General features: G+C 46.3%; 1 protein-coding gene and 1 long non-coding RNA gene across 5 annotated transcripts in view; one reads left to right on the top strand and one right to left on the bottom strand.

The window, feature by feature from the left end:
- Positions 1 to 20,280, bottom strand: part of LOC140408815 (uncharacterized) — a 32,040-nt gene extending 11,760 nt beyond the window's left edge. The window contains exons 1-2 of the long non-coding RNA XR_011940207.1: positions 20,181 to 20,280; positions 13,947 to 14,052 (exon numbers count right to left, since the gene is read on the bottom strand). This is a non-coding gene — a long non-coding RNA (uncharacterized lncRNA). The remainder of the gene's footprint in view (positions 1 to 13,946; positions 14,053 to 20,180) is intronic.
- Positions 1 to 24,309, top strand: part of arap2 (ArfGAP with RhoGAP domain, ankyrin repeat and PH domain 2) — a 604,005-nt gene that overhangs the window by 556,843 nt on the left and 22,853 nt on the right. For all 4 annotated transcript variants that reach the window (XM_072496549.1, XM_072496548.1, XM_072496547.1 and 1 more), the window contains 2 exons: positions 3,139 to 3,221; positions 20,337 to 20,372. In XM_072496549.1, the coding sequence (XP_072352650.1) occupies positions 3,139 to 3,221; positions 20,337 to 20,372 (119 nt within the window). The remainder of the gene's footprint in view (positions 1 to 3,138; positions 3,222 to 20,336; positions 20,373 to 24,309) is intronic.

Raw genomic sequence — 24,309 nt, 5'->3', positions numbered from 1 at the left:
CTTCGCCCCTTTCGTCTGTCATCACACCCCCTATCCCCATCTCTCCCACCGTCCCCCACAATCGTGCTCCCCCCTCCCCAACCCCACACCCCCATTGGCCTGTTCCACCCTCCCGGGTCTATGTTGTAGCACACCACGGTGATGGGCGTGTGTTGGCATTACCAGTAGGTCAATGTACAAGGCAGGAGAGTGATGATAACCTGCTGTGAGCTGTGCCCTGGTGCTCCTCAATCTTTGCCATTGTCTGACTCCTGTCTGTCTGCTGAGTGCGTGCTCCCACCCGTCACCTGCACGTGGTCGTGGTATGCCTTTGGTGTGGGACGGGGGGTGCGGGAAGAGTGCCCTATCAGTGATCCTCAATGTGCTTTGCCCTCCGTGCTCTACCCTACATCTAGGTGTCTCCCGAGGATACATATCAGAGGTTGAGGCAACCTGCTGCTTACTGCATCCTATGGCCTTTGATGCCTCTGGCAGGCATCCATTGCAGGACCTGGGGTTAGAGGGTTTCTGCCGACCTGGTGGTGGCACATGCCTGGGTGTGCCACCCTGTTGTGCACGCAGATCCTGAGACACGCCGCTGTCAGGGTGGGTGGACTTGGGAGAACTGGTGCCCACCATCGTCTCCCGGTAGGAAGGCTCCAGGTCGGCCTCCAGCGCTCCCTCGTCCCGATGAGTGCCCATGGGGCCCTGGGGGTCACCTTTGGATGGAGAGGCAGCTGGATTGCGCTCCAGAGCCCCTACGTCATCTGACTCTGCCAGCCCTTTCGGCTACCCAATGTCTGCATCATGGTGTCCATGCCCTCCGCGATGTCCCCTTATGAGCCGGCCATGTGCCTCACCAATGTTCACCTGCGTCTGGGACATGATCCTCAGTGACCTGCACATGCACTGAAGCGCCTCAGCAATGCCCACCTGAGACTGGGAGACATCCCCCAACGTCTGGGACATGCCACAGGCATCTGCAGCATGCTCCGCAGCGCCTCAGAAAAGTTCACGTGCATCAAGGACTCATCCTCCATAATCTGAGCCATGCTGTCAAGGCCGTCAGCCAGGTGGTTACTGACTAATCCACGCCTTGAACACCACCACTCATGGTGCTGACTTTGTGCTCCAGGCTCTCCATTGCAGGCGCCACCCTAGCAGTGTTGGCCTCAGTGCCACACATTGCCGGCACAACCTCCTGTGCCCTTAGCCTTTGGGACACCTCCAATCAGCTATGGACCTTCTGGACTGTCGCTGACATCTTCCTCTGAATCTCACGGCCACACCCTAGCAACTGCATCAGCACTGGGTAAACCTGGTTCAGAGGCTCAGCATCTGACTGGGGCCCAGCTGTGTCCCGGAATCCAGCAGACCTCTGACAGCTGTCTCCCCTGATGTTCCTGCTTCTGCCTGATGTGCATCAACAAGTTTGTGATGCTCACCAGATTGTGCCCCAGAAGCCTGTCCGCTATTTTCACCAACAAGGTGTGTGTGTCTGCACTGGTGGAGGCTGGGGATGACAGCCATGATGCATTGATGGTGGCATCCGCGGAGCACTCCTCCAAGGTGTTCTGTTGGACAGCAGGAGGAGGGGCCTACCCAGATGAACCAGCACCATCCGATGGAGATCATGTGGAAGAAAGGACGTGTCATCAGTGAGGGGGTATGATCATCATGCTGGCATGAATAACTCATGTGTGACAGATCATCTGGGTGGGGATGGTGGATACTCACCTCTGCGGCATAGGCCAATCTCAACAGCAGTGACTGATCTGTCATTGGCCACCCACGCGACCTCCAGGGTTCATTCCTCATAGGGGGTGAGGACACGGCAACCCACCAAATATAGTTGTGTCCAATCCTATACACCATCTTACCACATATTGCACATTCAAATTTGTCACTAAGAAGACATGACATATAGCTAACTTTTATATACTCCAAATATAGTATTAATAAAAACAAATCTCTTCTTGCATTGTTAATTAAGACACCATTGCTTTGAGCTTAAAGTCAAATCTACAGTTCTAGCAAACAGTTATCAGTGGGCTGAAAATCCTCCTCATGTAATGTAACCTTCTCTGGTCCTAATTTTGTACTTGTTAAAAATAATATCTAACTACATTCCCTATCAACTTTGATCCAATAGCTTGCATTTTACAGGTCTATAAATGGTTACAGGTGGCACTGGTTTTATATGAATAAGTACACGGAGTCCCCTGACTTTCCTGGTATTTTTGAGCCTGGAACATACAATACATTAACAGTTCTACAAATTTTTGACACCATCTAACCCTCAAGAGTATTGACAGTCAGAGAGATCTAGGTGTACAGGTCCACAGGCCACTGAAAGGGGCAACACATGTGGAGAAGATAGTCAAGAAGGCATACGGCATGCTTGCTTTCATTGGCCGCGGCATTGAGTATAAAAATTAGCAAGTCATTTTGCAGCTGTATGGAACCACACTTGGAGTATAGTGTCCAATTCTGGTCGCCACACTATCAGAAGGATGTGGAGGCTTTAGAGAGGGTGCAAAAGAGATTTGCCAGGATGTTGCCTGGTATGGAGGGCATTAGCTATGAGGAAAGGTTGAATAAACTTGGTTTGTTCTCACTGGACTGAAGGAAGTTGAGGGGTGACCTGATAGAGGTCTACAAAATTATGAGGGGCATAGACAGAGTGGATAGTCAGAGGCTTTTCCCTGGGGTAGAGGGGTCAATTACTAGGGGGCATAGGTTTAAGGTGCGAGGGGCAATGTTTAGAGGAGATGTACGAGGCAAGTTTTTTACACGGAGGGTAGTGGGTGCCTGGAACTCGCTGCCGGAGGAGTGGAAGCAGGGATGAGAGTGACGTTTAAGGAGCACCTTGACAAATACATGAATAGGATGGGAATAGAGGGATATGGACCCCAGAAGTGTAGAAGATTTTAGTTTAGACGGGCAGCATGGTTGGCGCAGGCTTGGAGGGCCGAAGGGCCTGTTCCTGTGCTGTACTTTTCTTTGTTCTTTGTTTGTTCTACTACATTGACAATTGGAGGTTAGAGTGACAAATAAGAACAAGGTTTTGCTTTCTTTTGGGAATGCCAGAATTAATGAACTAACAAACATTTATCGACCAAAGTATTTTAAATTTGCTACTTGTATTAACTTTTTCAGAGTAATAAAGCTGAACGAGAAGTGCCTATGAAATCCGTAAAATTCTACCTTGGCCTGAAAAAGAAACTGAAGCCTCCGAGTAGGTAAGCATGTTTAGTAGTTGGGGACAGAACACAATTCCAGACATGAGAGGCAATGTTTCATTTGTGAAAATTGCTTTGGCAGCTACACCTACACAAAATGTAATTTTATCCTATTTGCATTCACCGCACAATATGAAATACACAAACACATAAAAAGCAACATAACTAAGCACTCGAACACCCTTTCATTGTGTAATCTCCTGGAAAACGCAAAAAAAAACCACATAAAAAAGTCCCAAGGCAAATTCAGGTAAATAAAATCTTGAAAATTCCTCTCCCAATCCCCCATTAGGCAATGACAAATGAGGCATGCAATACCTACTCCGAATCCCACCTGCCTTTTACATATTTATGTTGGACACAGGAACTCACTCAGTTTCATTTTTAATCATTGTCAGCAAATCTGCATATGCCACACAAGTCGATAACCTATTCTCAGTGTCGTTAACCTTCTGCACAAAGGAAAACCTCCTGACATCTGACTGAGGGCGCAATTTAATAGTCTCGTCACGGCCGACTTGGTTACGTGACAGAGTCACTGAATCTTGCAAGTAATTCACAATGGTCAAAACGCCTTGCAAGATTTAAAAGGATCTCGCAAGACGTCGTGATCTGGATTCCACCCTCGCTAGGCGAGAGCTACATATACATATTTAAATTAGTTATTCGGCTAATTTAAATATGTCTGCTAATTTAAATATATCTGCGCCATATTCTCCAGGGGCCTGGGAAATAACAGCCCCACCTGGGAGACCTTGCTAGGGCGCTGTTTGGCATCGGTTTGCACTGAGTGTTGAATTTGGTGCATTTGAGTGCTATAGTGAGAGTTTGGTGACTGAGGGAGTATAAGGGTTCATTTTTATCTAAAGTCTAGTCTTTCTTTTATTTAGTTAATTAACTTAAACGTTGCTGTTTGGTTTAGAAGAAGGTGAATTTTAAATCAGCTTTAAACAAAGTTTCTACTTGTAGGTACTTGCAGCTGGAGCTTGTTAATTAGTTAATCGGATTAGGCCAGTTTTTCAGAGGCTAGATTCACAGTATAAAAGTGATCCACAAAGTCTGCACTGAATGCTGAATTTGGTGCATTTGAGTGCTATAGTGAGAGTTTGGTGACTGAGGGAGTGCTGAATTTGGTGCATTTGAGTGCTATAGTGAGAGTTTGGTGACTGAGGGAGTGTTGAATTTGGTGCATTTGAGTGCTATAGTGAGAGTTTGGTGACTGAGGGAGTTCGGTGAGGAGGGAGTAAGGTGCTCCTTTCATTTTGTTTCCTACATTTCCGCAAAGAGAGAGCCAGGAGTTTACAGAGAGTGCAGCTGACTGGGAGCAGAGTCGGAGGGCGGGGGTCCAGTTGGTCCACAGGGCAGCTATATTTTGTAAGGTAAGAGGGATGGAGGCTAGGTCAGTTGCATGCTCCTCCTGTAGGATGTGGGTGGTGAGGGATACCACCGGTGTCCCCGCTGTCTGTACCTGCGGGAAGGGCACCCAACTCCAGCTCCTCAAAGACCGTGTTAGGGAACTGGAGCTGAAGCTGGATGAACTTCGGATCATCTGGGAGGCAGAGGAGAGTTACAGAGGAGATAGAGAAGAGTTACAGGGAGGTAACAGCACCCAAGGTACAGGACAAGAGTAGCTGGGTTACAGTCAGGGGAAAGAAAACAAACAGGCAGACAGTGCAGGGATCCCTCGTGGCCGTTCCCCTTCAATACAAGTATACCGTTTTGGATGCTGTTGGGGGGATGACCTACCGGGGGAAGGCCCTAGCGGCCACGTCTCTGGCACTGAGTCTGGCTCTGGGGCTCAGAAGGGAAGGGGGGAGAATAGAAAAGCAATAGTAGTAGGAGATTCAATGGTTAGGGGAATAGATAGGAGATTCTGTGGTCGCGAGCGAGACAACCGGAAGGTATTTTGCCTCCTGGGTGCCAGGGCCAGGGATGTCTTGGATCGTGTCTTCAGGATCCTTAAGGGGGAGGGGGAGTAGCCAGAAGTCGTGGTGCACATTGGTACCAACGGCATAGGTAGGAAAAGGGGTGTGGAGGTAATAAACGAGTTTAGGGAGTTAGGCTGGAAGTTCAAAGCCAGGACAGACAGAGTTGTCATCTCTGGTTTGTTGCCAGTGCCACGTGATAGTGAGGCTAGGAATAGGAAGAGAGTGCAGTTTAACACGTGGCTGCAGGAATGGTGTAGGAGAGAGGGCTTCAGGTATTTGGATAATTGGAGCGCATTCTGGGGAAGGTGGGACATGTACAAGCAGGAAGGGTTGCATCTGACCAAGAGGGGCACCAATATCCTGGGAGGGAGGTTTTCTCGTACTCTTTGGGAGGGTTTAAACTAATTTGGCTGGGGAATGGGAACCGGATTTGTAGTCCAGCAACTAAGGTAGCCGATATTCAGGACTCCAAAGCGTGCAGTGGGGAAGGGAACACTGACAAAGGAGAGTATTTGCAGGCACGGAGATGGGTTGAAGTGTGTATACTTCAACGCAAGAAGCATCGGGAATAAGGTGGGTGAACTTAAGGCATGGATCGGTACTTGGGACCACGATGTGGTGGCCATCACGGAAACCTGGATAGAAGAGGGGCAGAAATGGTTGTTGGAGGTCCCTGGTTATAGATGTTTCAATAAGATTAGGGAGGGTGGTAAAAGAGGTGGAGGGGTGGCATTGTTAATTAGAGACAGTATAACAGCTGCGCAAAGGCAGTTCGGGGAGTATCTGCCGACTGAGGTAGTATGTGGTGAAGTCAGAAATAGGAAAGGACCAGTCACCTTGTTAGGAGTTTTCTATAGGCCCCCCAATAGTAGCAGAGACGTGGAGGAACAGATTGGGAAACATATTTTGGAAAGGTGCCGAAGTCACAGGGTAGTAGTCATGGGTGACTTCAACTTCCCAAACATTGAGTGGAAACTCTTTAGATCAAATAGTTTGGATGGGGTGGTGTTTGTGCAGTGCGTCCAGGAAGCTTTTCTAACACAGTATGTAGATTGTCCAACCAGAGGGGAGGCCAGGTTGGATTTGGTACTTGGTAATGAACCAGGGCAAGTGATAGATTTGTTGGTGGGGGAGCATTTTGGAGATAGTGACCACAATTCTGTGACTTTCACTTTAGTAATGGAGAGGGATAGGTGCATGCAACAGGGCAAGGTTTACAATTGGGGGAAGGGTAAATACGATGTTGTCAGACAAGAATTGAAGTGCATAAGTTTGGAGCATAGGCTGTCAAGGAAGGACACAAGTGAAATGTGGAACTTGTTCAAGGAACAGGTACAACGTGTCCTTGATATGTATGTCCCTGTCAGGCAGGGAAGAGATGTTCGAGTGAGGGAGCCATGGTTGACAAGAAAGGTTGAATGTCTTGCTGAGAGGAAAAAGGAGACTTATGTAAGGCTGAGGAATCAAGGTTCAGACAGGGCGCTGGAGGGATACATGATAGCCAGGAGGGAACTGAAGAAAGGGATTAGGAGAGCCAAGAGAGGGAATGAACAATCTTTGGCGGGTAGGATCAAGGAAAACCCCAAGGCCTTTTACACATATGTGAGAAATATCAGAATGACTAGAGCGAGGGTAGGTCCGATCAAGGACAGTAGTGAAAGATTGTGTATAATGTCTGATGAGATAGGAGAGGTCTTGAATGAGTACTTTTCTTCTGTATTTACAAATGAAAGGGGCCATATTGTTGGAGAGGACAGTGTGAAACAGACTGGTAAGCTCGAGGAAATACTTGTTAGGAAGGAAGATGTGTTGGGCATTTTGAAAAACTTGAGGATAGACAAGTCCCCCGGGCCTGACGGGATATATCCAAGGATTCTATAGGAAGCAAGAGATGAAATTGCAGAGCCGTTGGCAATTATCTTTTCGTCCTCACTGTCAACAGGGGTGGTACCAGGGGATTGGAGAGTGGCGAATGTCGTGCCCCTGTTCAAAAAAGGGACTAGGGATAAGCCTGGGAATTACAGGCCAGCTAGTCTTACTTCGGTGGTAAGCAAAGTAATGGAAAGGGTACTGAAGGATAGGATTTCTGAGCATCTGGAAAGACACTGCTTGATTAGGGATAGTCAGCACGGATTTGTGAGGGGTAGGTCTTGCCTTACAAGTCTTATTGAATTCTTTGAGGAGGTGACCAAGCATGTGGATGAAGGTAAAGCAGTGGATGTAGTGTACATGGATTTTAGTAAGGCATTTGATAAGGTTCCCCATGGTAGGCTTCTGCAGAAAGTAAGGAGGCATGGGATAGTGGGAAATTTGACCAGTTGGATAACGAACTGGCTAACCGATAAAAGTCAGAGAGTGGTGGTGGATGGCAAATATTCAACCTGGATCCCAGTTACCAATGGCGTACCGCAGGGATCAGTTCTGGGTCCTCTGTTGTTTGTGATTTTCATTAATGACTTGGATGAGGGAGTTGAAGGGTGGGTCAGTAAATTTGCAGACGATACAATGATTGGTGGAGTTGTGGATAGTGAGGAGGGCTGTTGTCGACTGCAAAGAGACATAGATAGGATGCAGAACTGGGCTGAGAAGTGGAAGATGGAGTTTAACCCCGAAAAGTGTGAGGTTGTCCATTTTGGAAGGACAAATATGAATGCGGAATACAGGGTTAACGGTAGAAATCTTGGCAATATGGAGGAGCAGAGAGATCTTGGGGTCTATGTTCATACATCTTTGAAAGTTGCCACTCAAGTGGATAGAGCTGTGAAGATGGCCTAGGGTGTGCTAGCGTTCATTAATAGAGGGATTGAATGTAAGAGCCATGAGGTGATGATGCAGCTGTACAAAACTTTGGTAAGGCCACATTTGGAGTACTGTGTACAGTTCTGGTCGCCTCATTTTAGGAAGGATGTGGAAGCTTTGGAAAAGGGTCAAAGGAGATTTACCAGGATGTTGCCTGGAATGGAGAGTAGGTCTTATGAAGAAAGGTTGAGGGTGCTAGGCCTTTTCTCATTAGAACGCAGAAGGCTGAGGGGCGACTTGATAGAGGTTTATAAGATGATCAGGGGAATAGATAGAGTAGCCAGTCAGAGACTTTTTCCCCGGGTGGAACAAACCATTACAAGGGAACATAAATTTAAGGTGAATGGTGGAAGATATAGGGGGGATGTCAGAGGTAGTTTCTTTACCCAGAGAGTAGTGGGGGCATGGAATGAACTGCCTGTGGAAGTAGTTGAGTCAGAAACATTGGGGACCTTCAAGCAGCTATTGGATAGGTACATGGATTACGGTAGAATGATATAGTGTAGATTAATTCGTTCTTAAGGGCAGCACGGTAGCATTGTGGATAACACAATTGCTTCACAGCTCCAGGGTTCCAGGTTCGATTCCGGCTTGGGTCACTGTCTGTGCGGAGTCTGCACATCCTCCCGGTGTGTGCGTGGGTTTCCTCCGGGTGCTCCGGTTTCCTCCCACAGTCCAAGGATGTGCAGGTTAGGTGGATTGGCCATGATAAATTGCCCTTGGTGTCCAAAATTGCCCTTAGTGTTGGGTGGAGGTGTTGACCTTGGGTAGGGTGCTCTTTCCAAGAGCCGGTGCAGACTCAATGGGCCGAATGGCCTCCTGCACTGTAAATTCCATGATAATCTATGATTAATCTAGGACAAAGGTTTGGCACAACGTCGTGGGCCGAAGGGCCTGTTCTGTGCTGTATATTTTCTATGTTCTATGTTCCAAAATTGCGGACCAGGTATAATGGCACCTGGGGGGTCACCCAGGCCATTAGAGACCCCAGCTGGTTGGACACTGGGCAGGCTAGTCCCCTGGCTCTCCCTCTAGCACCTGGGCACCTTGACATGACCAGACTAGCATCTTGAAACTGCCCCCTAGGCACCCTCACAGTGCCACTCTGGCAGGGGACCTAGGGGCCGGTTTAGCTCAGTTGGCTGGACAGCTGGTTCATGATACAAAGGGAAACCAACAGCATGGGTTCAGTCCCGTACTGGCTGACGTTATTGGTGAAGGTCCACTTCTCAACCTTGCCGCTCACCTGAGGTGTGTTGATCACCAGTCAGCTCTCCCCCTCAAAGGGGAAAGCAGCTTATGGTCATCTGGGACTATGGTGACTTTACTTTGTTATGGTACTGAGGGGGTACTGCACTGTCGCTGGTGCCATCTTAAAGATAAGATATTACAACAAGACCCCATTTGCATGCAAATGTGGATGTGAAAGATTCCGTGGTGTTAGTCGAAAAAGAGCAGGGCATTAGTCCTGATATCCTGGCCAATATTTCTCCTTCAACCAACATAGCTAATACAGATGACCAGATTAGTTTTAAACTGCTATGTATGAGCCTGGGCTGTATGTAAATCTGCAGCCTCGTTTCCTTCTATTTACTCTCTGGTATTTAGGTGAATGAGAGATGATTTCATTGAAACACACAAGATTCTGAACGGGCTTGACAGGGTAGAGACAGAGGAGCTGTTTCCCCTGTTTGGGGAATATAGAACATGAAGGCACAGTCTCAGGATAAGGGATCAATCATTTAAGGCAGAGAGGAGAAGAAATGTCTTCACTCAAACGGTTGTGAGTCTTGGGAATTCTCTACCCCAGAGGACAATGGATGCTGTTTTGTTGAGCATATTCAAGTTAATATAGATTTGTTATGTCTCAATGAATCACAGTGTGTGGGATGTGGGTGGAAAAATGGAGATGAAGATCAGCCATGATAGCATTGAATGGTGGAGAAGATTCAAGGTCACCATTCCTGCTAATTTTCCTGTACTGTGCGTGGTCTGTTTGTTGCACTGCATGGTCCATTAAGGTTGCTATGTGACTGCACATATGCAAATCTTAAAGGGACCGCTCTTGTGTGCTGCCTGTTTGCCTGCTATGTGGCAATTTCCGGATTGCACAGCTGCGAAGCCTAGAGGGAACATTGTTGGAGGAGCCATATGGTCTACTCCTACTTCTATTTCTTATGTTCAAAGTTCTTTCATTTCTTTTTAACCTTTTACGCAGCACATTGTCAAAAACTTTCTGACTCACATTAATTTTCACACACTTATTTAAATGTACATCCTTGGTGATGCCAGAATTGAATAAATGCGTGACAATAAAATGTTATCTTGTTTCACCCCATCATGAATATTAAATGTAAGGAACATCACAACAAATAGAGCCCATTTCACTTATTCACTGAGGACAGTTAACCATTTAAACATTTGTGAGAGTTATTCAAGATTTGTTGAAACAGGAAGTATACTAACAAGCTAATTTATCAGAATGCTGATTTATCATAAAGGTAATATTAGGGCAATGCTGGTAAGAAAATTGCAGAAGATTAGCATTGAAACAAAAGCCAGTTCTTAGAATGAACTTGTACAGCTCTGGCAATGATCAACGTTAACCTGACCTATGCACTGATATGGTAAAATAACACCATCCTAGTACAAAGTGATGGTTACAACATGGTTTCTCCTGAGCAGTTTAGAAACTCATTTTCAAATCATTATAATGTTTGCCACTTATCCTCTGCTAACATTAATCAGTTGGGGAACAAGCATAGTGCACCTGGCAGTGTAATATAACTCTGCCAGTGTCTGAGGTATAAATAGCACTCTAAGAAAGCATATAACTTTGCAAGTTAAATGATTTCCACAAAAATATGTGGCCACTTTGAGGTAGTTATATTGCACCATTATAAAGTGATTTCAAGAACACAAACCTGGACTTTATAAAAATAAAAGGGCTCTGCACCAAAATGGTTCTGGAGTCAGGAAACCAGAAGTCCTGAACCTGGCATCCAATATCTTCATCAGTGTGGGGGAGTTGGGAACAGGGACAGGATATATGTTGACCATCCACAGTTCATGGAGGCAGCTTCACATTTAAAAGTGCTTCAAACAGAAGTAATCATGGTCCTCAAAGTTTCAGAAAGTTTAGACATTTGAGCGAAAGGTCTGAACCTAACTTCTTTGGAGAGTTAAGGTACCCCTTTGGGAGAGGTCAGGTACCCTTTAGGAATGTTGAGAGTAGACATCAATGTGTGTAAAACGTTTATAAGCTCTGTGGTGCTGTAAAGTTATTTAAATTTCCTGCCCTTTAAATTTTGAAAATATACAACCAGTTGAAAAAATACAGTTGAAAAAAATTGTTTCTTTCAATTTCACTAGATGGCAACATAAGCCTGAGTGCTAACATTATATTATTTCAGTTAGACTTCTTCCACAACTTATTATCACAGTGGGGGACTTGTAACTTCAGTTTGATTGAAAAATCCAAGTTGTTATCTGGCAGGATAATGGCAACCGTGATCAAATCATTAATCGCTGTATATCAGACAGTCATGAATGGACCTAAGGTGGTTTATCCCAGATTACCCTAGAAGGGTAAGGTATCTCAAAAATTTGAGCAACAGGCTAGTCATTTAATGCTGTCGGTATGCAGTAGCAACACGAGTGCTATTCTCCACGAATTAGATGCTCTTGTCAAGCCAAACATACTTTCTGCCTGTCACACAATTAGCAGTGTGGTGCATGAATTTCAGTGCTGGTGTAATGCCAGGTATGTAGACCATAGGGCAGAATTCACCACCCCTCTCCCCATGCTGTCCATTGGGGAACCTGTGGCATGGGTCGAATTTGTTGGGACTGGAAAATCCAATGAGCAGGAAGCCTGAATATTTCTGCCCATGGTATATGATATAAGATGCAATTTTGTGATTGGACAACACTTACTAAACAATCCCAATTGTGCTAAGAACACACTGGTGACCAATTTAACTTATCAGCGTTACTTGCAATGTGGCTCACTTAAATGTGTTGGAATCTACACATATTCATACAAAGGACCTGTCATATCCTCTACAAAAAGAAAGAATTTCCCGAGGCTTAACTTAACAAAAGCTTAGGAGATAACTGTTTCCCTGCTGCATTCTCCATGGCAACACCTCTAACAATCTATCAGCACACTTTCTCATGCAGTATAAGCTGCTGTTCACTTTAAAATTTGATTTCAAAATCCTGGAGCTCTCTCCCTAACACTAGGTGTACCTATCTCACATAGACTGATTGGTTCAAGAAGGCAGCTCTCCAACACCTTCCCAAACCAATAAATGCTGGCCTTCTCAGTGATACCCATGCACCAAGAATGAATCAAATAAGTTTGAGAATCCAGAAAAACAATTGGACATTGTATTTGGGTTTCCAAAAGCTTTTCGATAAGGTCCTACATATGCATCATGGTGGCATGGTAGCACTGCTGCTTCACAGCTCCAGAGTCCCAGGTTCGATTCCCAGCTTGGGTCACTGTCTGTGTGGAATCTGCACATTCTCCCTGTGTCTGCGTGTGCGTCCTCCGGGTGCTCCGGTTTCCTCCCACAAGTCCCGAAAGACGTGCTGTTTGGTAAATTGGAAATCCTGAATTCTCCCTCCGTGTACCCGAATAGGCATCGGAATGTGGCAACTAGGGGCTTTTCACAGTATCTTCATTGACAATAAAGATTATTAAGATTAAAACATAGAAGATTACTGCACAAGAAATGGCTCATTCTGTTGGGGTAATATATTGTCAATAATAGAGGATTGGCTAATTGACTGGAAATAGAAAGTCTTGATGAATGGTTCATTATCAAGTTTGCTAACTGTGGGATGCCACAGGGCAATTAGTGATGGACAATAAATGCTGGCCTAGCCAACAATGCCCACATCCCATAAATGAATCAAAATAATTGAAAAAAATATAACTCTTGAGTTCTGCCCATGGTGGATACCAGATGAGATAGCATGGAGGATGTATAGGGTGGTGAATGGGGGGGGGGGGGGGGGTTGGCACTGTTGTCATAGGAGCTATGAACAACCATGGGGATGGGATGAGTGGGGGGTCATGGGTCAGTTCGAGTTGGCATAAGTTGGCATGCACAATATACAGCGAGCAATGATCAGATTGGGGTAACCATTATCCTGCAGAATAACCGCTTGGAGCTTGTGGCACCATCGATAACACACGAGGCGAGAAGAGATGAAGTCAATCGAGGCTTTATTGAGCAGACTTGTTCCCCAGCAGCTCAGTTACAGAATGCGGCTGCTGGGAGAACCTGGGTTCTTATACCCCACCTTTCTGGGTGGAGCCCAGTAGGCGGCAGATCCAATCAGGTCCCAGTATCTGTCCACCAATAGCCCCTCAGCATCATGGTGTACCGTATTACCCCTAATACATACCACCACAGACCTGTTATCAAACTGTGAACTTACAGTCCTTCTCCCCCCCCCCCGCCACAGTGATTATGATAGGTTGTGGAAATGACCGAGCAGAATTTATACTGTATTGGTAGCACAGAAGCTGACGTCAACAAGCATTGAATAGAGATGCAAACACTGATCTCTGGGGTCGGTATGGTGCCTTAACCATTAACTATGTACAACAATGCCGCTTTTACTGGGCCGCTGAATTATTTACATTACTTAAACCGATACGATGAGCCGAGAGGGTGCCCTGGTCTCCCTTTCCGATCGGCTCAGCCCGGGTGGTGGTGCAGGCTCGGGTCCGGTCGACTCTGGGAGCATCGCGCTGTCCATCCCTGTTTCCTTACTCCTGGGCGGGCCTGGGAGGAGAACCGATCCCCCCGGGAAGGGGGTGGCTGTAGGGTGCACCGGCGGGAGTGAGGGGGTGGTGATTGGTGTTGGGGAGGGGGGGGGTGGGAGCTCCGGCGGGCGCCAGGTCCCGCAGAGAGACCGTGTCCTGTCGGCCGGCGGGGTACGCCACGTCGGTGTACTGCGGGTTTGCGTGGAGGAGACGTACCTTTTCCACCAGCGGGTCTGATTTGTGCGACTGCACATCTTTCCGGAGCAGGATGTGTCCTGGGGCTGCCAGCTAGGTCGGAAGTGACGTTCCAGAGGAGGACTTCCTAGGGAAGACAAGGAGGCGCTTGTGAGGCGTTTGGTTAGTGGTGGTGCACAGCAGGGACCGGATAGAGTGAAGGGCATCCGGGAGGACTTCCTTCCAGCGGGAAGTTGGGAGACTCCTAGACCGTAGGGCCAGTAGGACGGTCTTCCAGACTGTTTCGTTCTCCCTCTCTACCTGCCCGTTCCCCCGGGGTTGTAGCTGGTCATCCTGCTCGAGGCTATGCCCTTGCTGATCAGGAATTGACGCAGTTCGTCACTCATGAACGAGGACCCCCTATTGCTATGGATGTAGGCGGGGAAACCGAACAGGGTAAAGATGGTGCAGAGGGCTTTAATGACCGTGGCCGCGGTCATGTCGGGGCAGGGGATGGCGAAGGGGAAACGGGAGTATTCGTCAACGATGTTAAGAAAGTACGTGTTGCGATCGGTGGAGGGGAGGGACTCGTCGATGGCGCGCATCGTGGCCTTTGCGATAACCGCTTTGATGCGGCTGAAGGCCTGGCGGGCCTCTGTCGACAGTGGAAAAGTAGTGGACTGGATTAGTGGGCGGGCCTTGTCTGCATATTGGGGGAACCACTGGGCGTAATAAGAAAAGAAGCCCAGGGGGGTTAGAATTGGCAAGGATGGGATACGGGGAGTGCATTAGAATTAATGGGGTTTGAGGTTTGAGGGCTATTTTTGGTTTTATTGTTGTGTTTTTTAAATTAATGAATTACTAGTCTTTGCTCTGTCTTGCCGCTGCCTCTTTCTTTGTCAATATCCCGTTTGTAATATTGGAATATTTGCTGCAATTATCAATTGAGTTTTGAGCCAGTTAGAGCTAGGTATTTGTGTTTCTCACATCGTACTTTTTAACAACCTATTCATCACTTTTGCCATTTAAATTGATCAGAGTAAAAAACTTCTCATCAAAGGCATCATTTTAACCCTTTTACTGTCGGTATACAAATGTCTTGTTTCTAACTTGATGCGTACTGAGCTTTCCCGATATTTCAGTGCATCAGCAGGTGTAAATTAATAATAGCATTGAACGGTGGCAGCTGAGCAGGCCTTACTATTACTAATAATCCTCCGAACACGCAAAACATAAAACAAAATGCTTATACACTCCCTTTCATGCCCCCTCAATGATCCAAAGTGCTGGACAATCAATGTATTAGTTTTATATGAGCAAACGTGGCAGCCAGTTTGCACACAGCAGTCCTGCAGTAAGACACAGACACGGTTGATCTGATTTTCGAGATGCTAATTGAGGATAAATGTTGATCAGGCCACCAAAATGACTCAGCTACTTGACTTTGAATCAGTTCTTGCACATTCACCTGAACTGGCAAGTGATTTTAGCATCTTTGAGTGATGGAACCACTGACAATGGGGTGCTCAATTATTAGTTTGTTAGGCATCTGCTTTGATAAATATGTTTACGCCCCTTGAGTGGATTAGCAAAACGAAAGTCAGATCCTCCTGATTGCTACCTAAGAACACTGCTGATAAGGGTTTATGTGAGGCAATGTCACCTGAGGACAGGATCTAACATGGATGTGATTAAAATTACTTGCTAGCGCTCACATAAGGCATGGTAATGAGACTCTTTCTTTTGGAGACCTCCTTGATTCACTGGCCTTCCGTATCAAAGAGAAATAGGTTTTCCAGCAAAGTTGAGATCCATGGAATAAAAGAGGCAGTGTCGGTAAAGAAATGAAGTTGCTTGAGTGACAGGAAATAGAGAATAGAGGTGAACCATTTTTTTTTTGACTGGTGGAATGTAAGTAGCGAGATTCCCCAGGGGTCACTACGAGGACCTCTGCTTTTCTTGATCTATATTAATAGCCTAAATTTAATGTACAAGGCAACATTTTATAATTTGCAGGTATCACAAAACTTGCCGATATTCTGAATTGTGAGGAGGATAATGATAAGACTTTAAGAGGACATAGACAGGCTGCTGGAATTGGCAGACACACAGCAGATGAAGTTCAATGCAGAGAAATATAACGGGTGCATTTTGGTAGGAAGAACAAAAGAAACAAAATAAATGGAACAATGCTAAAGCAGGGCTAGAGACAGAGAACTGAGTTATATGTACTCAAATCATTGAAGGTGGCAGGAAAGGTTGAAAAAGTGTTTAAAAAGGCACATGAGATCCAGGGCTTTATAAAATACAAACATAGGCTGGGATTTTCCAGCCCGGCCTCGCCAGGTTCCCCGTTGGCGGATGTAGCGAGCCATTCATTGACTTCAGAGGGACTGGAAGGCCTTGCTGGCAGGAGGGACTGGAAAATCCGTCCATAGTGTACAAAGGCAAGGATGTTATGATGAACCATTATAAAACACTGGTTCAGTTTCAACTGGAGTATTGTGTCCAATTCTGGACACTGCACTTTGGGAAAAATGTGAAGGCTGTGGTGATATGCATCACTGTATATACACTACAACTAAGTAACCACTAGAGGGAACACCAGAGATGTCTTAACATCCAGACATACAGCCAATGGGTCATTACAACAGGACACAACCAATGGGTAATCAGGACATCCAGAGGTGGCATTACCACAAGGGGGCACTTCACAACCCATATAAAAGGACAGGGCACACATGCTCTGCCTCTTTCCACAGACTCACAACTAGAAAGTACATCAGGGTTGATCAGAAGCATCACACCTAGCATGTGGCTTAGAGCAGACTGGTTCAGTTAGACTGAGTTACTACAGTTAGATTAGTAGGAGAGTCGAACTCATTTAAGAACTGTGTTATAGTTCAATAAACATATTGAACTCATTACAAAGTCTTGACCTTCCTTTGTCAAAGCATACATCAAGGAAGCAGCTTATGCTACACAAAGAAGCATAACACAACACAGGGAGTGCAGGAAAGGACAGGGGAGTGGGCTTAGCAGAGTTGCTCTTGCAGAGAGCCAGCATTGACTTCCTTCTGCAGTGTAATTATTCCTTGGGCTGGATTTTATGGTGCACTGTGGACTGCGACCACCCAGCTAAAAAGTCAGTGACGAGACTGCCCGCCATAGTGATGGCTGCCCCTCAGCAATTTAATGCAGAGAGCAGTATTAATTGCTTTAAGGTGAGGCTTCGTTCCCTGTATCGGGAGGATGACCCACACTCTGTAGCCCCAGTAGTGCCAGACAGGAGTGCTGGTCCACTGGGATTACAGGCAATCCTGACAAAGAACAGCCTTAAAGAAAAGATTGAAAGTAAGTACGCGGTATCACCCTGGCCAGGCTGGAAGGCCCTGGCAAGTGCGATGGGGGCAGGATTTGTGAGGCTGGCGGGGGGGAAGATTAAAGGGGGAAGATGGAGTTGGGTGCTTCCAATCGGTGCAGGGCACCTGAAAAAGAGATTTCCCCACACGCTCAACTCCCCTTGTCTAAACCTAGCCCACGCAGCTAAAGCTGTTTTGCTTCCCACATGGCATGGGCCTAAAATAGCAGTGGGGGCAGGATGGTGCTCTAAAGTGGCCATTAATCAGCAACTTGAGGGCCTCAATAGGCCTAAGAGCAGGCGGACCACCTTATGCCACCACTGTCCCTCCATAAAATGTGAGCCAGGTTAGAGGCAGGTGGGTAGGTGGCAGGCAGGCCATGTGCTGGATTTTATGAACCCCTCCACCCCAGCCTTCAAATCCCCGAGCAGACAAGCATAAAATACAGCCATATGACTCTGCAAAATACATTCTGGAAGGTTGTTGTTCTTATTAAAAATGTCATTTATGTAAAATATATTCGGAATCATGTTGCACATATTAAATTTTCCAAAAATTAATTTGCAATCACCTCCTCGTTAATGTGGTCTGCACTCCTTGAACTGTTCTACTTTCAAAAAACAATTGCCGCCACCAACTGCCAACAATCTCACAAATGTGACCTTGGAATTAGTGACCAACGGCAGGATTTTACTGGCCTTACATTGGCAGACTAGGAAGAGGGGTAGCTGAGAAAATATCAGGCTGCCACCTGCCATGGCTCTCCCACACAGTTTTGCCTTCCAGCAGTGAAGTTTCAGTGGCAGGACTGGATATGGATCGGCTGCCTGCCAAATGGAGATATAAATAATTAGAGGCCCTATTAAGGACAATTTTCCCAGCCCGCTGGCATTGTGTCAGATAGCTCTGCTTGGCCCCTCAGATTTAAAATTTTTTCCTTATCCCTCTTTCAACATAACCTCAGGCCTGCCTCAAACAAACACCCACCACTCCCAGCCGGCTGCTGAGGCTTTACTATATACTGGCCTTAAGACAGGAGACAGCATCTATATCCTGCCTCAGGATGGTGGTCCGAAAGGCAGGCAATCAGGAGGCCACCTCTGGGGAAAATTGCTGAGCCGGTCCAGCTTCCAGCCAGTATGGGCTCAGGACCCCTGTTTGGTGCCAACGTCGGGATCCCACGCCTGGGGTAAAATCCAGCCCCATGACAATAATACCATTTGATGATGTCTGTGCAGGGAACATTTTTTTAACAAAGATGAATGCCAGGATTTCCCAGCACCACTGCATTGAGTACTGCTGCGGAGGGTGCAGCAGGCCAGCCAAAAGCCAATTGACCTTTAGTGGAATGGAAAATCCCAGCGGTGGGCAGGGCCAGAAGATCCCAGTGACAGGCGGGACTGGAAAATCTCAGCCTTAAAGCACAATTTATGTGAGATATTTATTGTCTTCTACACTTACCACTGATTCAATTCCCTCACCACTAATTCCAGCCCCCTCCGTGACCATCCACTCGGGCTGGACCAAATTGTTTACAATCTCAGCATCCTGTTTGACCCCAAGTTGAACGTCTGACCTGATGTATTCTTTATCACCAAAGATGCCTTTTCCAACTTTACCTCTGGTTCAGTCCATCTGCCACTGAAACTGTCATGCATGTTGTTGATACCTTCAGTGCTGTCATGAATGGCTTCCCACCATAAACCTCAGTCCATCGTCATCTTGGATCCTATTGCACAACAAGATTTTCTGATCTCTTGTTGATCTACGTTGGTTCCTCCTTAACATCACAATTTTTAAATTTTCATGCTCTTGTTTAAATACTGTCATAGCCTCACCCCCCCCCCATTCTTTGTAAAATCTTTTAGACCATGTCCCATTGGACCATTTTGCGAATCATCACCTCCCTTCGCCCAACCATAAACAATTGTCTGTGTATCTGTCTAGGGCCCTCTCTGGAATTTCCTCCTTTACTGTTTCCATCTTTCACACCTCTCTCCTCTCCTTTAATATTTTCTTTAGAACCCCAAGCTTTTGTTTGATCACACCTCCAAATATATTTTTGTTTGTCCTAACATCCATTTATTTCCGGTTTTGCATCAAAAACAGTACTACAGGACATTTTTCTGCATTAGGGTGCTATGACAAGATAACATTTTGTTGATATACAACTGCGTTTGGAGTTTTATAAGCCTTAATATATCTTGTCTGCATTCACTGATTCTGTCTTTTAAAATTTTTGGCATCTTTAATCATCTATTTTAATAATAGTTTGAAGTATAGAAAATCATTATGTTGTCAATGGTCGGAATTCTCCAGCCGATGTGACTCACTTTTCCCGTTGGCAGTGCACCCCTGGCCACAGATTTCCCAGTGACATGTTGTGGTTTCAATGGAAAATCCCATTGATAAACAGCATGAAGATAGAATCCCACCATAAGTGAACGGCGCGCCGCTGAGAAACAGGTGGCTGGGGAACCAGAGAATCCGCCCAATATTATATCTTAAAGCCTCCATATTATGAAGCTGAGTTAATGCTTGTTCCTGATTTATAATGGGTTAAACCTGCTCCAGGCAAAGTGTTCAGACTTGCAAGGAGATTAATCCAAAAACAGTTTTATGTATTGTACTAAAATAGATTATATTATTATCAATCATTCAGGTGAAAGTGACGTTAAATTGATAGGTTTATTTGGTAATAATAGAATGCGCAATCAGTCCAACTTAAGTGAGCCTCTGATAATCGCTTAAATAACCATTAGCCTGGTAGATACAACAAATAACAGAGTTTTGGTCTACAGGACCTTTCATTAATTTTATATACTCTATCTGCTGATTCGCACTTTTAAGTTTTTCATTCCTTTCGAATTGATTGGAAGATGGTTTCTTGTTTCTTCGCGTGTGCAATACTTACTTGTAAATGGCACCTTTGGGATCCTCAATTCTTCCCCTGTTTATTGCATTCTTGCCTCCACCAGCGTTGTCTCGTGATAAAATGCTTTCCCTATTCATTACCTTCTAAGAAGGAGGAAGAGATGCCTGTTAACATGTTCCTTTCTCTATTACACAGCTTGGGCTTTACACTTTGTTCAGAAAAACAACAGTGGTAAGTTGTGAAATTAGGTCCTGTCCGAATTAGTTTTAATGTGTTGCATTTGCAGTAGTTGATTGTTGAGTCGCAAAGTAAAATAATGGTATTGGAAAGAATATAAGGTGTTCCAAATGAGATCCTCTTACCATATTCAATTTGCAAGAGGCAACTAATGTGAAAACATAAAATAAAGATGAAAGGGAGAGGATTGTAGGACCGTGCAAAGAAATCAAATATTTTGTTTGACATGCCAAGCTAGTCATTTGATCAGAAGGATTTTAAAACTTTTTTGTGATAAAATCAATTATATTATGATAAATGGAAGACTTTTCCATATAAACTGAAATCACTTATTTTGAGAAAGCTGTGTCAGATTGTAGAAAAATATTCCCCCATTAAGAAATCGTCATTTTATTATGTACAGAAGTTTGAGAAATGTGTAGTACTCATTTGTTTGTATTATGATGTGAGGAACAAGGAGGTATGAATGCAGAATCTGTATTCGGCAAAAAAAAAGAGAAAACTGATTTTTCCATGCAGTTATTGAGATGGTTTGCCACAAGTAGGCATTTAAGTTTAGTCAACCCCAGCATTTTGGTCGGAACTAGGTAATTGAGGAAAAATATTGAAGGTTATTGAAAGGAATGAAATGGTAGACATGCCACTTAATTGCATTATATCAGTTAGCACAGGATAAAATACCAAGAGATACAAGGGAATCTAATCATAAATAAAGGGAAGAGCGACCTCGATTTATTGTAAGGGAAAAAGTGACAATAGTAAAAGTAATGAGCATGACAATAGAAAAATCTTTGGGATTGGATGGTTTCTGCCCCAGGGTAGACAAATAGATAAGGAAAGTTTAGATGCTTTAATCATGATCTTTCAAAATTCTCTTTATGCAGGAATTGTCCCCTTGGATTGGAAAACTGCCTGTATTACACCACTATTTAGGAAGGGTGACAGAGCGAGAGATCAGAAAACTATATACCTAGAATTCTAATATAGACTTCTAGGTCTAGTCTGAATGTCAGTTTCAGGGGAGTTACTAGGAGCTAACATTTGGGATAAAGTCATATCCAACTAACCTCATTGAATGTACTAAGGTTCCACGCAAGAAATGATGAAGCACATGGAATTGGAGACATTTCAACATGAGCAGGGAATTGTTTCAGAGATAGAAGACAGAGTGCAGGCTTAACAGCTATGTGCTCCATTTGAAAGAAAGTGACTGGTGGTACCCCAAGTGGACTAGGCTGGATTAAAATAGGAGTCGGGCCTGGTCACTCCGATTGAGTGCAGAGGCTGCCGGTTGCAGGGCAGGGTGGGAGCAAGGTCTGCCTCTGTGTTCTCGCACTGCGTTTAAATAAATAAAAAATAACAGTTTTTAAAAAAATAATCCCTCGGCCTCAGCCACCCTCACTCCATCTCACAGCCACCCTCATCCCACCAAACAGCCACTATCGCCCCACCTCTCAGTCCATCTCACCTTACCTGACAGTTATCCTCACTCAACCTCACTGCCCTCCGCATCCACCCCACTGCCCTTCTCACCCCACCTCACAGCCCCCTCAACCCACCTCACAGACCCCTCACCCCACCTCACAGACCCCTCACCCCACCTCACAGACCCCTCACCCCGCCTCACAGCCCCCTCACCCCACCTCACAGCCCCCTCACCCCACCCCACAGCCATCGTCACCCCACCTCACAGCCCCCTCACCCCACCTCACAGCCCCCTCACCCCACCTCACAGCCCCCTCACCCCACCCCACAGCCATCGTCACCCCACCTCACAGCCCCCTCACCCCACCTCACAGACCCCTGACCCCACCTCACAGTCCCCTGACCCCACCTCACAGCCCCCTGACCCCACCTCACAGCCCCCTGACCCCACCTCACAGCCCCCTCACCCCACCTCACAGCCCCCTCACCCCACCTCACAGCCCTCTCACCCCACCTCACAGCCCCCTCACCCCACCTCACAGCCCCCTCACCCCACCTCACAGCCTCCTCACCCCACCTCACAGACCCCTCACCCCACCTCACAGCCCCCTCACCCCACCTCACAGCCCCCTCACCCCACCTCACAGCCATCTTCACCCCACCTCACAGACACCTCACCCCAACTCACAGACCCCTCACCCCACCTCACAGCCCCCTCACCCCACCTCACAGCCCCCTCATCCCACCTCACAGCCATCGTCACCCCACCTCACAGCCCCCTCACACCAACTCTCAGACCCCTCATCCCACCTCACAGACCCCTCACCCCACCTCACAGACCCCTCACCCCACCTCACAGACCCCTCACCCCACCTCACCCCACCTCACAGACCCCTCATCCCACCTCACAGACCCCTCACCCCACCTCACATACCCCTCACCCCACCTCACAGACCTCTCACCCCACCTCACAGACCTCTCACCCCACCTCACAGCCCCCTCACTCCACCTCACAGCCCCCTCACCCCACCTCACGGATCCCTCACCCCACCTCACAGACTCCTGACCCCACCTCACAGACCCCTCACCCCATCTCACAGACCCCTCACCCCACCTCATTGACCGCTTACCCCACCTCACAAACCGCTCACCTCACCTCACAGACCCCTCACCCCACCTCAGAGCCCCCTCACCCCACCTCACTGCCATCGTCACCCCACCTCACAGCCCCCTCACTGCACATCACAGACTCCTCACCCCACCTCGCAGCCCTCTTCACCCCACCTCACTGCCATCGTCACCCCATCTCACAGCCCCCACACCCCATCTCATACCCCAATCAATGCCAACCTATGCCCCACATCCACATCCCATGACCCCTCACACCCCCTAGGCAAACCCAAGCCCACTTATACCGCCTACGCTAACACATGTCCCTTTACCCAGCTACTAAATCCCCCATACACCATGCCAATTTAGTGCCAACCTATATCCACTACCCTTTACCCCCACCTTCCATGCCACTCACCTAGTCTTTGACAGTTTCTTGACAGCTTTAACACTTCCTTGACAGCTGGACAGCTCTTCAGCTGTTCCTTGGCAATTGGACACTTCTCCCAAAAATATATGTTATCTCTTAAAAGATGTACCCTGGCTGCACAAATGAATCCACCAAGACTTCCTCTTACTTGTTCTAATCTGCACACTCCAATTTTGCATTCCTGAGCTTCCATAGTTCCACTTCAGTGGAGGTAAATGCTGATTAAATTTTTTAGAAAATAATACCGAGTGATGAAAGTTATGGAACAGTTCTGGTTAGGCTGCATTTGGAGTGCTTTGTTCAGTTCAAGGCATCACTCCTCAGATAAGATATATTGGCATTGGGGAAGCTGTAATGCAGATTCAGCTTAACGATAACAAGCTAAAACAATTAAATTATGAGAGTTGATTTCATAGACTTAAGGTTGTATTTCCTCGAGCATAGCAGATTAAACAATGATATCATTGAGGTGGTTAAGATGATTAATGGATTTAATAGGGCAGATATTGAAAAACTATTTTCTCTGATGGAGGGGTCCAGAGCAAGGGGTGCATGATCTTAAAATTAGAGCTGGACCATTCAGGAGGATATCAGGAAGCACTTCTTTATACAATGAGTAGCAGAACTCTGGAACATTCTCTCAAAAAATACGTTGCGACTAAGTGAATTGAAACTTTCAAAACTGGCATTGCTTGCTTTTTGTTAAGCAAGAGTATAAAGAGAAATAGAATTAAGGCAAGTAAATGACGATAAGATTCAGATCAACCATGATCCGATTGAATTGCAGAATAAGCTCAAGGGCTAAATGACTCAGTCCTGCTCTATATTGCTTTATTAGAGGGAAAGGGCAGGAAAATGGTGATTAGAATAAGTAGTTCCAGCAGGATGGTAGCAGGTGCAATAGGACAAATAGATTCCATTGGACTCAATTCTTTTATTATTATAATTTCTACATGGGCACTCTGA

Source organism: Scyliorhinus torazame, chromosome 3, assembly GCF_047496885.1.
Source record: "Scyliorhinus torazame isolate Kashiwa2021f chromosome 3, sScyTor2.1, whole genome shotgun sequence".
NCBI lineage: Eukaryota > Metazoa > Chordata > Chondrichthyes > Carcharhiniformes > Scyliorhinidae > Scyliorhinus > Scyliorhinus torazame.
This window is presented reverse-complemented; position numbering and strand designations above follow the sequence as displayed.